General features: G+C 54.3%; 4 protein-coding genes across 4 annotated transcripts; 1 reads left to right on the plus strand and 3 right to left on the minus strand.

Annotated features, from left to right (window-relative positions):
• Window positions 1-53: 53 nt before the first annotated feature.
• On the minus strand, window positions 54-6,923 carry CAOG_04881 (hypothetical protein). Its single transcript, XM_004347582.2, has 4 exons — window positions 5,651-6,923; window positions 1,624-5,502; window positions 471-1,490; window positions 54-345 (listed from the first exon to the last, which is right to left on the minus strand). The coding sequence occupies exons 1-4, from the start codon at window positions 6,878-6,880 to the stop codon at window positions 232-234; spliced, it is 6,243 nt and encodes a 2,080-aa protein (XP_004347632.1). The 5' UTR covers window positions 6,881-6,923; the 3' UTR covers window positions 54-231.
• Window positions 6,924-6,967: 44 nt separating this feature from the next.
• On the minus strand, window positions 6,968-9,121 carry CAOG_04882 (snurportin-1). The gene is made up of 6 exons (XM_004347583.2): window positions 9,042-9,121; window positions 8,720-8,824; window positions 8,378-8,594; window positions 8,222-8,275; window positions 8,040-8,111; window positions 6,968-7,931 (listed from the first exon to the last, which is right to left on the minus strand). The coding sequence occupies exons 1-6, from the start codon at window positions 9,083-9,085 to the stop codon at window positions 7,023-7,025; spliced, it is 1,401 nt and encodes a 466-aa protein (XP_004347633.1). The 5' UTR covers window positions 9,086-9,121; the 3' UTR covers window positions 6,968-7,022.
• CAOG_04883 (phosphodiesterase 2A) lies at window positions 9,110-12,440 on the plus strand. Its single transcript, XM_004347584.2, has 4 exons — window positions 9,110-9,447; window positions 10,008-11,312; window positions 11,460-11,982; window positions 12,095-12,440. Exons 1-4 carry the CDS (start codon window positions 9,215-9,217, stop codon window positions 12,191-12,193), a joined length of 2,160 nt encoding a protein of 719 aa, XP_004347634.1. The 5' UTR covers window positions 9,110-9,214; the 3' UTR covers window positions 12,194-12,440.
• On the minus strand, window positions 12,201-14,285 carry CAOG_04884 (hypothetical protein). Its single transcript, XM_004347585.2, has 4 exons — window positions 13,753-14,285; window positions 13,074-13,174; window positions 12,696-12,814; window positions 12,201-12,605 (listed from the first exon to the last, which is right to left on the minus strand). Exons 1-4 carry the CDS (start codon window positions 14,168-14,170, stop codon window positions 12,446-12,448), a joined length of 798 nt encoding a protein of 265 aa, XP_004347635.1. The 5' UTR covers window positions 14,171-14,285; the 3' UTR covers window positions 12,201-12,445.
• Between the last annotated feature and the right edge of the window lie 889 nt (window positions 14,286-15,174).

Genomic DNA, 15,174 nt, shown 5'->3' on the forward strand with positions numbered 1-15,174 from the left:
TCCAAACCAAACCAAACAAACAAACAAAAAATTGTTGTGTGTGTATGTGTGTATGGGTGTGCTGTAGGTGTATTGTGTTTTTCTTTGATTGCATTGATTTCTAAACCAAGAAAAGCTTCATTTCCATTCCATACTTTCAGTCCACCTGTAGCGTTTGACACTTGAAGAGTTGGGGATGATTTGTTCGAATGTTTACAAAGATGCAAGTCACACACTCCCGCTTTCTTTCGCTTATTGAACATTCAGCAGCATGCCAATGTCCTGGAGCGACATGGTTTCATCATCGCTTCGAGTGCTGCGCGGCATGCCGGGCGCTGTATCTTGCCCAACTGCCAACCGAAGAACCTGTGGTCGCAACGTGATGTTTGAGTTGATCGGGTCAGCCAAAAAAAGTGCCAAACAACAAAACGAAAGCAACAACACAGCAAAACAAAACTGCGACAAAAAAAAAAGAAACTACTGGAACAAACCTGCTGCTCGATCGTGTTTTCAACAATAAATCGATGAACATGAGTTTCGGCAGTCTGGCCAATGCGATGCACGCGATTGATCGCTTGCAACTCCACGGCGGGGTTGATGATGGGATCCATCAAGAACACGTGCGTCGCTGCAACGAGCGTGAGGCCGCTGGACTTGTGTCTGGAGTGCAACAGAAACACGGTGACCTTCGGGTTGGAGTGAAAGAGAGATGCCGCATCCTTGCCGGTTTGGATGGTGGTAAAGCCAATTCCCTGTAGCTGTAGGGCCTCGCCAACTCTCGACAAGACATGCCCCCACTGACTAAACACGACACTCTTTGTGCCGGGATTTTGGCGCTCGAGCTCGATCAAATAGCGGATCAGTGCATCAATCTTGGTACTCGAATTGCGGGCAAGCGGGATGCTAGCGTGGAGATAGGCCGGAGGTCGGATGATGGTGCGCGTTCCGTCGTTGACCGAACGTTTCTCAAACATGTCCATGTTGGTCAAAAAGTCCTGCCCGGTCTGATGGATTTTTGAGTTGTGCAAGGCCGTTGCGCCGTCAATGCCCATGTTCATGTGGCTGATTTGGTCGGACTGAATCCGCGACCTGCACGTCGGGCAGATCCGATGGTGCCGCATCCAATCGGCAATGCAGGGAGCACAAAACACATGGCCACAAGGAGTCATGCACAGTTCGGTCGAAGTTTCGATGCAAATCGGGCAAACTTCCGCGCGTTTGGCGCCAACCGACTGGGATGCGCCGACAGGCACGGTTGCAATACCAGTACCAGTCAGGGGCGAATTGCCAACGCTCATGCTGATGCTGCTGGCTTCGGTAGGATCTGCCATTGGTGGTGCGGACGTGCTGCTGGCCGACAAAGTCTGTGCCGTTTGCGCAGCTTTCGTGGCCTCAACATCCGCAGCCGACTCAAGAGCGGAGCCTGGCTGGAATGGAGACGCGCTGCAAACCAGTTGCCGCACATATTGCACCTTGCCAGTCAATTGCGCCGCTGTAGTGGTCAGCCCAGCCTGACGACGAGAAATCATTCAACCAAATTCAACCAAGACGACCGGGGTGCGGGAAGGGGGGGGGAAAGAACGTCAGCGTGTCGCAGACAATACAAGTCGAAACAACGCTCAACCCCACTGAATCGAATCTTACCAGCCTGCGCCGGCATTCCTGAACAAAGCTCAGGCAGCTCAAGGGCCGCTCAGGACGACTGACAGCATCAGACAAGACTTGCAATTGCTTGTAAAAGGCGATGCGTGCATTCCACACCTCGCTGATGCCATGCCGTTCGCTGGCCAACATGGACAGAATGCTTTGGAGACGAACCGACAGGATGGAAACGAGACTGTGAACTTTGAGAAGGTGATCGGCCTCAGCGAAAGCGACCTGTTCGCTTTGGCTTTTGATGCGCTGGTTGAGCGACACTAAATTTAGCGTTTTGCTCTTCTTGGACCACTCGTCAGCTGCGCTGAAGAGCAAAAGCCTGCGTTTGGCCACGGCCGTCTCAAGCACTTTTTGCCAATGCAGGCCAAACTGCTGAGCTTCCAGGTCGCGCTGGTAGTTTGAGTGGAGCGGGGTGGTCAGGACGCGGAGCACGTGCATGCGGGCAGTCCAGATCTCCTCCATGTTTGCGTCGAGCGAATCCATGAGCGCAAACAACTGGGTCATCAACCTGCTGGAAGCCTCCGAGAGCGATTGATCTCCGGGGCCGGCCTCCAGTAGGCGCTGAAACGCCGTCGCAGAGGGTCGAGCTGGAATAGCGTTGCGTTCGACGTCGGTGACGGCAGTCAACAGCTCGTCGACGAGAAAAGGGAGGTAGGGTGTGGTTGTGCTGTTCAGAATACGGATGCGTTCCGAGCCGCGAATCACAAAGACGTAGTTTTCATCGTCGGGATCCGGAGTCACTTCGTTGTCGGGGTCGTCGGCGTTCCGCTCGTTGGCTAAGTGGCCATCGTCGACCAGCAGCGAGCCGTGCAAAAATGCCACAAGCGCCGCTTCCTTCTGAACCGACAGTCGCTCCGAGTCAATCAGGCAGACTTGAATGCTTGTGAGAGCGGAGCGCCGCAAGAACTCGTCGAGCTGCTTGCGCGCTTGACAAACCGCAGTCTCGACGGTTTTGGTAAGGCTCTTGCGCTTTTGCTCGGCATCTTCGTACAATTTTTCAGAATCGTCTGGGGACGCGGCCATTGCCAAGCGAAAAGTGGCACGATGTCCAAGTAGTAGATTCTCACGCGCTCGCATAGTGTCGCGCACAACGGCTCGCCAGTTGCCAATCATCGTGTCATCGCCGTACCGCCGAAGCCTCTTTACTTTCTTGCTCATTTTCGAGGTGCTTGCAGCTTCCGCTGTGACGTCGCTCGCGCTTTCGTCGTCCGACGACGCATCAGATGCAAACTCGTCCAAAGGTTGGTTCCCGGCCGTTCTCTCCTCAGCTGCAGGATCAATGGACCCGGCGGCGCGCTCGCCGTCTGCATCGACAGCCATTGCAGCCGTCGCAGCGGCCGGTTGGTCTGCGACAGAGGATAGATACTCCTCATAGTCGCTCGGCAGAATCCAGCGCTTGGCAAAGGCGCAAGCGTCTGCATGCTGGGCAGCCAGTGTTTCGATCAGCTCAAGAGCTTGTTCAAAGCATCGCGAACCCTCGGGCAGCTTGGCAAACTCGAGCGCTGCACCCAGGTCGATATGGGCCGTGACCTGCTCGCGCACCGCGGCAGCCAGATCGAGCTCTGTTTGCTTGAGCAGCAGCGCCGTAGCCTCGAACATTGACTTTGGGGCTCCACTCAGCGCGCGCTTTCCTGGAAGAACGACACCACCCTGAATGTAACAGCACGCGGCTCGAAGTAAGCCCATGCTGCTCCGCAGATCGCTCATCGTCGACGCGGACGCCTCTCCAGCGCCCGAACGTAGCATCTCAAACAGGTTGCGGCAGTGAAGTTCCAGCTCGCGGTAAAAGTGCGCCTCCACTGGACTGAATGTCAGTACAATGTACTCTTCGTGCTGAGGTGGGAGCGAGACTTGATCCGCCAGATCTTGTTTGCTCCGTCGCAGCATGAGTCGGTGCAAAAATGTCAACAAGCTGCTTCTCATCGATTCCAGGTTGCGCCGGCGAATCAGGGCAGCGATAGGAGAACAGTCATTCGCATCGCCAAAGGCGGTTGCGCCACTCGTGATTGCGGAAGAGGTGCGCACAGCCCGCGGCAACTCGGCATCAGCAACTTCAAACGCAGCAACCAATGCGTTGAACACGAGCCGGTCCGAATAGGGGTGGAAGTGCAGAAAAACGGACAGCGCCAAAATGTCATCAAACCCGTGCGAGCTAATCGGCGTGCCAGACAGTCCCCAGCGGTAGCGAGCACGAATGCTTGCGCACACAGCGGCCGCGGCGGTCGGGTTTTCAATCATTTGCACCTCGTCCAAGCAGAGCCGAAACCAAAACACATCCACAAGCGGAGAATTTCGGCGATTCGCGCCACGCTTGTACACGGGCTCGGCCGCATGGTGGCGGTCTTTGCGAACAACGTCGTAGGTGGTAACGACAATGTCAAAGCGGGAAAACACGTCAAAGGGGGTTTCGTCATGCTGATAAAATGTAGTGTGTCCATCGTACACCATCACACTCAACGAAGGCGCGTGATACTGAATCTCGCTTTGCCACTGGCCCACAATTGGCGAGGGTGCAATGATCAGGGTCGTGCGGACGGGACGAATGACACGGCAGAGGGGCTCACCGGCGTCCGTCTGCAGCTCCCCCTTGATGTAAAGGGATGGTGGGTGGTTTAGGCGAGACAGAGGCACGCGACCCTGGACGAAGGCAAATGGAAACGTTTCGAACAAGTCGGGATTGGGCCTTGTTGCAGCCACGAGCGAAAGGAACTCGACCGTCTTTCCTAATCCCATCTCATCCGCGAGAATGCCGCCAAAGGGCCGAACAAGGGCAGGAGGCGAAAGACTGATGGAACCAGAGACAATGTTGAAATAGATGGCGCGTGTTGTGGTTGTCTGGTCGCCTTCATCGAGCGACCCTGCCTCCGTTGTCATGCCTTCGATGAGATACGAGGGTGGGACCAGCATGTACGTCATAGGGGCGTCGAGCGCGCGCAAAATAAAAGGAACCTGGTCTGTAGAGGTGAACGGCGGCATCACGGGCGCCAATGCCAGATTCGCTTCGAGCTGTTGCTTTTGAAGAATCACAGGATCGTCGTCGTGGCGGCTGAACGAATCGACTCGCTTCTTGCCAAAGCACTCGGCGTCGCTCATCCAAGAGAGGCCCGCGAGTTGATAGGGCATCATGGAGCACGCAATTTCTGGAGGCTGGGACGCTCTCGGGAGATGTTGGCTGGGGCTGCTCACCAGCTTCAGCAAGGCATCGATTCGACTCGATGTGAACGACTGGGGTGCCTTCACGCCCGTGGAAATGCTCTCGAGATGAGCTTCGAGCATGGCCAGACCGCGAATGTGCTCGGGAATGTGCGCGTCGAGCAGCTGGTAGAGTGCCTCAGCTGGGGCAGCTTGTGCAAGCGCCTCGTAAAGATGGTCAGTGGCAGGACGATGGCGCTGCATGGAGCACCACTCCTGAAGCAACTGCTGCCAGGTGCGGCCGCCGTAAAAGGAGCGAACGCCTTCAAGCAGCGTGTTCACAAGGGAGCGCGAAAAAGACAGTTCAAAAAACTGCTCCGCCGGAACAATGCTCTGCACCATATACATGCGGCAGTCCAATGACAGGCGAGTGCAAGCAAAGCCAGTGAGGGGCGAAACATGCACGCCATCGGCAGTTGTGCCCGGACTGGCGCAAGGCTCGTTGTTGTGAATCGCAGACACTTGGAACGTGATGATCACTTCGTACCGCGCCAACGACTCGAGAACGGTCGGAGACAAATCCAAATCGCAGTAGATGGCAGGATGGGCGTCATCGACGGAAGCACCAGTCAGAATCAAACGAAAAATGCGGGTCTGTGGGCCCATGCCTTTTTCTTTGAGGTTCATCAAGATTCCCCGTGCACCGACCGCCAGCGGCGTTTGCCAATAGTTACTCTGCAGATGCGGCACAGCATTGGGTGTTGGCGAGTGGCAACACAAAGCCCAGCAGAAAAAACAAATCAAATAGAGAAAGAAGGTGAGAATAAATGACAAGAACGGCGTAATTTTCCCTGTAGCAGAGCCCCGTGTCCACGGTACTGACCATCGCATGAAAGGACGAAGAGGCAATCGTGCAGCCGACGTGGGAAAAGTGCCCGACCAGAGCTCCAGTTGGGGCAGAGTGCCATTGACAAATGGGACAAACGTCCAGGGCGCGAGTGCCGCAGCACTTTGCGTGGAGCGCGATGCAGCACCGGCGACACAACCATCGATCCGACTCATGTGCATTCCTGGAATTACCGGCGCTACTACCGAGATTGGTAGACTGGCCACAGCAAGGCATGCCGAGCTGCCATCCAAACTTGGCAACGAGGTGAAACGAGAGTCCGAGGTTCCGAGGCGTGCTGGCGCGAGAATTTGGAATCGTAAACGCCGCACTTGAGCGACGTATTGGGCCAATGTCGATCGCATTGCATTCGATAAATCCGCGCCGCGGTGTCAAGACGTGCTGCTTGATTCCGGCGGCGCGAGGATCTGGGGTGATTCCAGCACCAGTCCTGAGATCGGTCGCCTCTGCTGGGCTGTTTGGAATGCCGTTGAATGCTTGCACGTCTTGAAGACTTGTAGTACGAGGGGTGGACTGCGTTGGCTTGGCTCGATTGCCGGAATTGTCTGAGACAGATGAACTGCTGCGCGATGCGTGCACGTCCATTGTGAGGTCAATCAGCTCGCGTCGGTTGTCAGCGCTGCTGTCCACATTGCCTGCACGATCGGATGCTTCTTGCAAGTCCATTGTCAGGTCAATTAGGTCGTCGTCGTCGTCGGAGTTGCTGTCAGAGTTGGCGCCAACAGCTGCACGACCAGTCATCTCGCGCGACTCGCCATCATTCCCGCGGCCGGATGAGCTGAGCAGCATTGAATCCTGCGCGCTTGATACATCTGGCGTCGACTCGGCTTGGGCGGCTGCGAGCGGCGGCGACGACGACTCCAATCGCGGGCGTTTCGTGTCGCGTCGTGCAACTCCGACAGCGTCAGTGTCGGCGTCCCAGCACCCGTCTCCGTCCACATCTCCATCCAAGTCTGCATCCTCATCCTCATCTACATTCACATCTACATCCAGATCGTCAGCAGAGGCGGCACTGGTGGTACTGCTGCGGCTGCTGGCTGTGTGGGGATGCGTTTCAATCTGCCGCCGCGCAGTCTGCAAACCGGAACCGCGCGTCGACGGTCGCTTCTGGCTGGCTCGATGCACCAGTCGCACATCAGGAGACGCGGATGTGTACTGTTGATGGGACGGCTCAGTGAACTCGGGCTTGTCGTCATCATGATCCATGTCGTCGGACGGTCGTTGTCATAACGCGACCAACTGAAACAAGATTGATGACTGACCTCGTCACGTCGGGATCAAGTGCAAAATCAGTTCGAGCATAAAAACGACGTGTTGGTTGCATTTATTAGAGGGATGATAAGGAAGCTCATGGCATGTGTTCGGCAGAGCTGCTGCTGATGCTACTGGCATGCAATGCGGATTCGTCTTGGTTGCTGTGATGATGATGAGGCTGAGACGCCCACGATGCACCTTGCATGTAGAAGCTGCCAGGTTGGGGCAGGACTTGCCCAGGTTGTAGCTCCATTCGCTGCGACTTGTTCATCTTGCCTTTGCGTCGGCTTTTCTTGCCATTGTGTGCGTTGCCCGACCCCATGTTGTGCCCATTGTCGAACGAGTCGTCAGACGGTGCGTTGTCAAAGCCACTGTCAGACTGGTATTGTTGCTGCTGCTGCTGTTGCTGACGCTGCTGAATAACGATGGTTCGCTCTCGCAGGAAGGCGGCCTTTTGCAGCTCACGCTGATGTGCTGCGAGCTGTGAGGCAATGGCGACCTGGTCAAAGCCGGGAATGTCCAAGCCTAGTCGCGGACCAACCATCTCCGGCTTGAGCCAGAGGCTGAGAGGCGTGGAACCGCCAGTGTAGTGACCTGCAGAGTGGAAGAACAACAAACCATCCAAGTCGAACGGGGGTGCGCTTGCAAATCCGGCCAATAGCGTCGCCATCTCGACGCGGTTGCAAGAGTAACGGGGAGCGGCAACAAACGCATACGGATGAGCGGGTGACCGTGTGGTCAATCGCGCACCTTCCTCGCTCAGCTTGGACTGCAGCCAAAAGTACCGAAAGTCGCTCTCTGTCTGGAAGACGTCGACGCCTCGCCAGCACATCAAGTCCAAAACAAAGAAGGTTTTGCTTGCCTCGTGGAAGATGCAGTCCAAAATGCAAAAGTTGGACGAGTTGTAGTTGCTGTCAGACTTGCGGTTGCCACCCGGTAGATTCGAAGGAAACCGTTGCTGCGGATATCCGTTCCGGAGACGCATTGTTGTTTGTCCCTTGGCCTAAAACACCAAGGAGGTGGGATGAGGACGAAACAAGGAATTTCGAAAAGAAAACAACAACAACACTAACAACAAACGGCGTGATCGTGGCAGCGATGCGGAACGTACCGAGACCACAAGGCACCTTCGTCCAAGCGGGCAGAATAAGAAGTTCCAAGTGCCTTCGAGATCTGCTGGGGCCTACAAGCGCACAGCGCCAAAAAGGGCAAAGAGAGTGAGTAACTCGGGCGTGCCATCGACCTTTTGGGTCGCGCTGTGGAACAACGCTCAGTAGTCGCAGGAACCGGTACCTCTTCCATGGATTCTGACTGCATCAGCATGTGTCGGTACGGGTTTCGATACACCTGACCAAAATGACAAAAAGGAACCACAGGAGGTCGAATGAGTGATAATTCAGTCCGCCTGACACTGCACTCCTACCAATAACTGGCGCCATCAGTGCATACAGATCGACGCATGCCTTTCGGCCGTCGCGGTGGGGCGTCCTGGTCTGGGTCGACCTCGTCCTGCTCGTCGTCGTCGTCGTAGTGGTTGTCCTCATCATTGTCGTCGCCGGTCTCTGGTGATTGAGACTCGCTCTCCGCAACGATGGCATGCTCGTCCTCTTCTGTCAACTCGTCGAATGCAAGTCTCCTTGCAAAGTCGACCAGCTCGTGGCGACGCCTGATCAAACGCAAACAGAAAACCAGGACCAAACGTCAGTTCCTTTCCACCGCCCCCCCCCACCAGCCTTCACCCAACCCCGCATCCTGACTCAATCACAGCAATGACTGGAGAGTGCACTCAACTCTTTCTGGCGGTCGAGGAGCTTCTTGCGCCGCTCTGCTTGTGTTGCCGGCTGCCTTCCCGCCTTGTACTGCGCCTGTCGCGCGTGCGTCGTCCGCGATGATCCTCTACAAACAACAACCCTCAGTGAGTTTTTATTATGTTTAACAAGTCAAACACAATCCGATTTCCTGAGGCTGTTGTGGCTTTTTTGTGTGTGTGTGTTTCAATCACGAATTGCATTGAACTGTGCATTGAGCTTTGCATTGAACTTTGCATTGAACTTTGCATTGAAACTTTGCATTGAAACTTTTTTTTTCTTTGGCAGCGTTTTGTTTCCATTACGTTGTCATTGCTGCGCTTCCAAGCTGCGCCGCCAGCTCGTCCATCTCTACTTCTCAATAACGGTCAAACAAAAAAAAGCAGGACTGATGTTGTTGTCATTCGTCCTTTTTTCTCACTTGTTGCTTTGTATTGAAGTCGCGTTTTCCACTTTGTTCGGTCTTTCACTCTGAGTCATGCCGATTGCAGATGCGACTGCGATGGGCCAGGCAGTGGTCAACATTGAGTATGACGCTGCGTTGGCCCGTTTAAAACCAGCCTCGTCCTTGTCCGTTTCATCTGCTGCTGCTGCTCCTACGACTGCCGCTGCTCCTACGGCTGCGCCAGTCGTGCGTTGCTGGCTGTTCATTGCAAGCGAGGTCGCGCTCTTCCCGTCCGTCGCTGGGCTTCCCATTGCGGAGGGTCTTCGGTGCGTTTCTCATCCCTCATTCTCGCCCTCTCCGTCCCGGAGCCTTCTTCCCCCTCCCCTCTCCCCGTTGTAATGATTGGCCAATTCACCATTCGTTTCATCATTTCACATTCACACTCATCGTTGTCGTGCGCGCTCTTTTTGACCCAACCTCCGACTGGCGCACTCACTTCTTCCCTCTCCGACTCTGTCTCACTTCATCATCCTTCTTTTCCTTCCTTCCTTCCGTTCCATTGCTTACTTCCGTCCGCCCATCTTTCTCGTTCCCCTTCCTCTTGCTTTGTGAGAACTCGTTCGCTGATACATTGTCGAATTCGACATCCCCCCAAAAAAAAAAAAAAAAAAAAAAAAAAAAAAAAAAAAAAAAAAAAGCTTCACACCCTAAAATTCAAAACGGTTTTTTTAGTTTTTAATCCATTTCTCTCTTTCGTCCCTTCGTTCAATTCTTCACTTTGAAACAACTTTTTTTTTTTTGCTTTTGTTTCTGCATTTCGTTTGACTGACCGACGCTGTCCTTTTGCCGCGCGCACGGGCGGGCGGGGGGTGTGTGGTTCTGGCAGACACGAGCAAAGCCGCATTGAGACATTCACACGGTCGAGCGAATCTGCTCAGTGGAGCAATCAGCCGCACCCCACAGTCACCGCGCTGCTGAACGACTACGTGGCGCACGCTGCAAGCCCATCGGCATTGCAGTCCCTGTGCTTCCTCGTGCTGCCGCTGCGGGAGAATGAAGCAGCGCTTGTTGCAATCTACCCGTCCCAGGATCAGGTCGCGGCCGAGCTGTGGGTGGACTCGCCGAGCAACGCCTTCCCAGCAATGATTCAAAGACACCTCGAGCTGGGCCTGTCGCACATTTATAGCATACGCGCCAAGCGCCGGAGCGACCTGCTCCTGGAAGTCGCGCGAAAACTGCTCGACACGTCCGGCGAGATTGACGACTTGCTCAAGCGCATTGTTGCGCAAACGCGCGAGCTCACAGGTGCCGACCGCTGCTCGTTCTTTTTGGTAGACAAGGAACGCAACGAGCTGTACGCCAAAATCTTTGACCTCAACGCCGAGCCCCAGCCCACCACTGATCAGGCCGCGCTGCCCGCGTCGCTCAATCCGCAACCGTCCACCGAAATTCGCTTCCCCATCAACCGCGGCATTGCTGCACACGTCTACCAAACCGGAGAGCTGCTGAATCTCGAGAACGCATACAAGAACGAAATGTTCAACTCGGATATCGACGGCGTCACGGGCTTTGTGACGACGTCTTTGCTGACCATCCCCGTTTTCAACAATGGGGAAGTCATTGGCGTCATCCAAGCCATGAACAAGGCTCCTCGCTTTACCAAGGCCGATGAGGCCGACGGTGTTGCGTTCGCCGTGCTGGCGGGCCTCGCCTTGCACCAGTCGCTCATGATGGAGGAGCGTGTCAAAGCTGAGCACCACGCCAAAGTGGCGCTCGAGATTCTGGCCTACCACCGCCAGATCAATCCCGAGCAACTCAGTGCGCTGACTTCCGAGCCAACCATCGATGTGCATGCAAAGTTCCCGGGATTCGCCACGCTCTCCTTTCAGGGCCGCCTTGCAGTGCCTCTTGACCAAACCATCCGGTGCTGCGTCTTCATGTTGGAAGATTTGGAGATTCTTCAACGCTGGCGCACACCACGCGAGACTGCCATTAAATTCCTGCTCACCCTGCAGCTTGGCTATCGCGATGTTCCGTACCACAACTGGATGCACGCGTTCAGTGTGGCGCAGTTCTGCTATGTATTAGCTCGGAAAGCGGGACTGCTCGAAGCTGTGGGATTGGACGAGGTTGCCGCGCTGTTTATTTCGTGCCTCGGACATGACGTCGACCATCGCGGCACGACCAACAAGTGAGTAGGGGGAGAGAGAGAAGGAGAACAACAGTGGGTTCATTTCTTTTGGGTTTTGTTGTCGTTTTGGTGGGGAAAACTGACTGGCCGCTTTTTTTTTTTCTTTTTGGTCGGTTTTTTTTTTTTTGCCAAACTCCTTGCCGACAGCTTCCAAAAACTCGCAGGCTCATCGCTCGCGACCTTGTACAGCTCAATGGGGTCGGTGCTCGAGCGACACCACCTTGCACAGACATTGTACATTCTGCAAGTCGACGGATGCAATCTACTCGCGAATGTCGAGAGCTCCGAGTACCGCAAAGTGTTGGACCGCATTCGACGAAACATTCTCGCGACAGACCTTGCGTCTCACTTTGCGATTCAAAAGCGCACGGAAGCCATGCTTGTCCAGCGCGAGACCACGGCTCCAGACCAACTCACCCCGACCGAGAAGAGCAACGCAACACACCTGATCTGCTGCCTCATCATGACTGCTTGCGATCTTTCTGACGCTGGAAAGCCCTGGGAGTCGGCTTCGCTGGTGGCGGAACTCATCTACGCAGAGTTTTTCGCCCAAGGAGACCTCGAGCGAGCCCGCGGCGAAAAGCCAATGGAGATCAACGACCGCACGACCGCAAACAAGCCCAAGCTCCAGCTTGGCTTTATCGACCACGTGGCCATGCCTGCGTTCAAGGTGAGGAAGGTTGTGGGTTGTTCTTGCTTTTGGATCGGGCAGGTAGGCGAGTTGAAAAAAAAAAGTTCTCGGATTTTTCACAACCACCATTGCCATTTGTGCTTTCGAACAGTTCCTGTCACGAGCGCTCCCTCTGGCAAGCGAGGTCGAGGGCGCTGTGCTGCGAAATAGGCAACGATGGCAAGCGTTGCTGGATGGTTCAAGCACATGATCTCCAGTGCGCTGTTGATGGTTTTGTCTGCTTTGTTTTTTGCTTTTGTTGTGTTGGTTAAGAAAACCATACGGGTGTGGTTTTCGGATATTTGCCTTTTTTTGTTTTTGTTTTTGTGGTTCATGGACGGGGGAAACGAAAACCGTCCAACAATAAATTTCTTTTTGACTGGGCACACAATTCACACAGCAACGAATGCAAGTCTCTGCAAGAGAAGCTAAGAGCATGCATGCAAAACAAGAATTACAACTTTTAACTGCTCGGGGACTGCTTGACAATGGAGGACGCCTGCTTGCTCTCCTTCCAGATGGCGGCGTTGGGATCGTTGTCGTCAGTGGAAGGTTGGCGGCAGATCAGCACAGGGCATGAGCAGTTGCGAACGACATAGTCGCTGACGCTGCCAAGGAGGACGCTGTCGAGAATGAATCCGAGGGGTGGCGGTGAGCAAGGAAATGGTACAAATCCACTATTTTTTTTTTTCGATACTCTCAGTTCATCTCACCTCTTGAGAGCGCCGTAGCCGCGCGAGCCCAGCAAAACCACTCGGACGTGGAAGCGAGAGGCAGCTTCGCAGATAATGTAGCGTGGGTCGCCAGCAAAGGACTGGATCTTGTAGCGAATCTGCGCAGTTGGTTCAGCGAGAGGAGGCGGATTTGGGTTGCCACACCCCAAAAAGAAAGTGAGAATTTCACAAAGCCAAGCGAGTTTCACAAGATGCATGCGAAAGCAAAATCCCCACACATCACTGAAAGTCATTGTTGGCAACAACGACGCAGTGTTTGAAGGTGGGCAACGAGTGCAAAATCGATGACCAACTGTGCGAAAAAAGGGTCCCACAGTAGAAGTTTCCCATGCATTCCCACAACAGAGTGGGACTTACGTTGCGGTCTTGGGCCATCTTGGCGAACTTGTTGAGCACAGCCTCGGCGTTTGCCTTGAGCTTGGCTTCGAGGGCCTTGTACTCGGCGGGGCTCAAGTACGCTGCAGAGAGCGCGTTGGATGTGAGTGGAGAGAGAACAAGAGCGAAAAATGCTTTTCCCATCAGCATCCAAAGCCCCCCCCCCGCATTTACGCTCACTCCAACACCACCACCACCACCACCACCACCCGTCTATCTCTGTCTCTCAGTCGCTGTGTCACTTCTGCTTTATCCTCCCGTGTCGTTCTCAGAACTGCAGCAGAATACCTCACTTTCGTTTCTTTTTTTTTCTTTCCTTTCTTTTTTTTTTTCTTTTTTTTTTTTTTCCTTGTTTCTCATCAATGCAAATCTGACTCACGCTTCACACACTTCACCTTCAACAAAGCTGCCTCTCCCATCATTGTGAAGGCGAGCTACTCCATCATTTGTTTAGTAATGCAATGTCCTCTTTCCCCAAACCCGCCCCCCCCCCCCCGCTTCATCATTGCTGTTCGGAGCTTGGCTTTGAAACTGCCGCCAAGACGAACTCGCACTGCGTCGTCACACTCCTCTCTCACTCCACTCGCTCTCGTTCACACTCCCCATTTCACTACTACAACGAAGGACGACATCGAGTGTGCAAGCTTGCTGTTTTTTTTACAGAAGGTCGAGACTTTGGAGGCGGTGGTCGGGTAGACGTGCATGAACGCAACCATGTCGCCCTCGCGGTAGACGTTCTTGAAGCAGTACTCGGCGGCGTACTCTGAGTGTGGCTGGTCGTCCACGGCGAGCAGAATGAGGTGGCCTGCCATGCTGTGGATCTGCTCTGGCGGCGAGCTCATCACCGTCGACGGGCGGCGGGCAGCAACGCCAGTCGAGTGGTGCTGAGCTGCTGCTGGCTGCTGAGCGGCTGTTGCGGCCACTACGGCTGCTGCGACTGCTGCTGCAGAGGGCTCGGGTGTGTTGGAGCGCGACAGCTCAATCTCAAAGTTGTGCAGGTTGGTGCGCGTCTCGTCCTGCTGCTCCATCTCGAGCGAGTGGATGTGAGTCGCAATGTTGTCATCAGTCGGATTCGGCATGATTGTTGAACGGAGAAAAGAAAAAAGAAGAAAAAAAGTGACTGAGAGTGACTGAGAAAATGACTGAGAAAATGACTGAGAAATTACTGGGAAATGGCTTAGGAATGACTCAGAAATGACCGAGATTGACTGAGATTAGCGATGAGTGAATTCAAAACGCTTGCATGTAAAAAGGACCCTCCGAGAGGATGCTCGGTTTTACTTTTCGGAATATTCACCCAAGCAACCATCATTCGATTCACTCTGTTTTTCTGGTTCTGCTTTCCAAATTATTCAGGTTGACAGCTTTGCTTGTTGATTTTCGCTTGTTTTGTTTGATCGGTTTTCTCAGAAAATTGAAAAATAAAAATGGCCTCGAGGCCACCGCAAAACGGCGCCACAAGCGTTCTTCCAGGACAAGTGCAGCAGAGCATCATAATCTTTGCTCAACTTTGCACCCCCCGCATTTTCGAGATCGAGCACACTGACTGCCTAGGGTGCATCGCGTACTATTACGGCGAGGAAGCGCGCAGGACAGAAACACTGTTTTGACCCCTAGAAGAACGCCACAACGCCGGTCGCCCTCGCCGAGCTCGATTTCCGACGTGTCCAGTCGGTGTCGGACCGCGCACTTTTCAGGGGTGATTACAGATGATATTTACAACCGTTTTGGCTCAATGGCGGGGCGATCGCAGTGGGGAGCGATTTTGTGTGAAGCTGGATCTTTACTACTTTGGGCTGGATTGAGCCACTCTTTTCTGTTGTTCTTTAGAGCCATAGGTCTCGGGTCGATTCTTGTACTTTTCTGTCTTCACGAGACCGACCAGACCTGCAACACACACACACGTCAAGCAATTCATCCAAGCATAAGAGCCCGACGCACAAGAGCCAGCGAGCGCACGAGGCGAGATGGAGGAGGACGAGGAGATCCAGCCGCAACCAAGCTACGAGACATGCAGTGTGCGGCTGGTGGTCCTTCACGACCTCGTTCCCGACGCCAGCCAGGATCGCTTCATGGATCTGGA

Source organism: Capsaspora owczarzaki (assembly GCF_000151315.2).
Source record: "Capsaspora owczarzaki ATCC 30864 unplaced genomic scaffold supercont2.7, whole genome shotgun sequence".
Classification (NCBI taxonomy): Eukaryota; class Filasterea; order Ministeriida; family Capsasporidae; genus Capsaspora; species Capsaspora owczarzaki.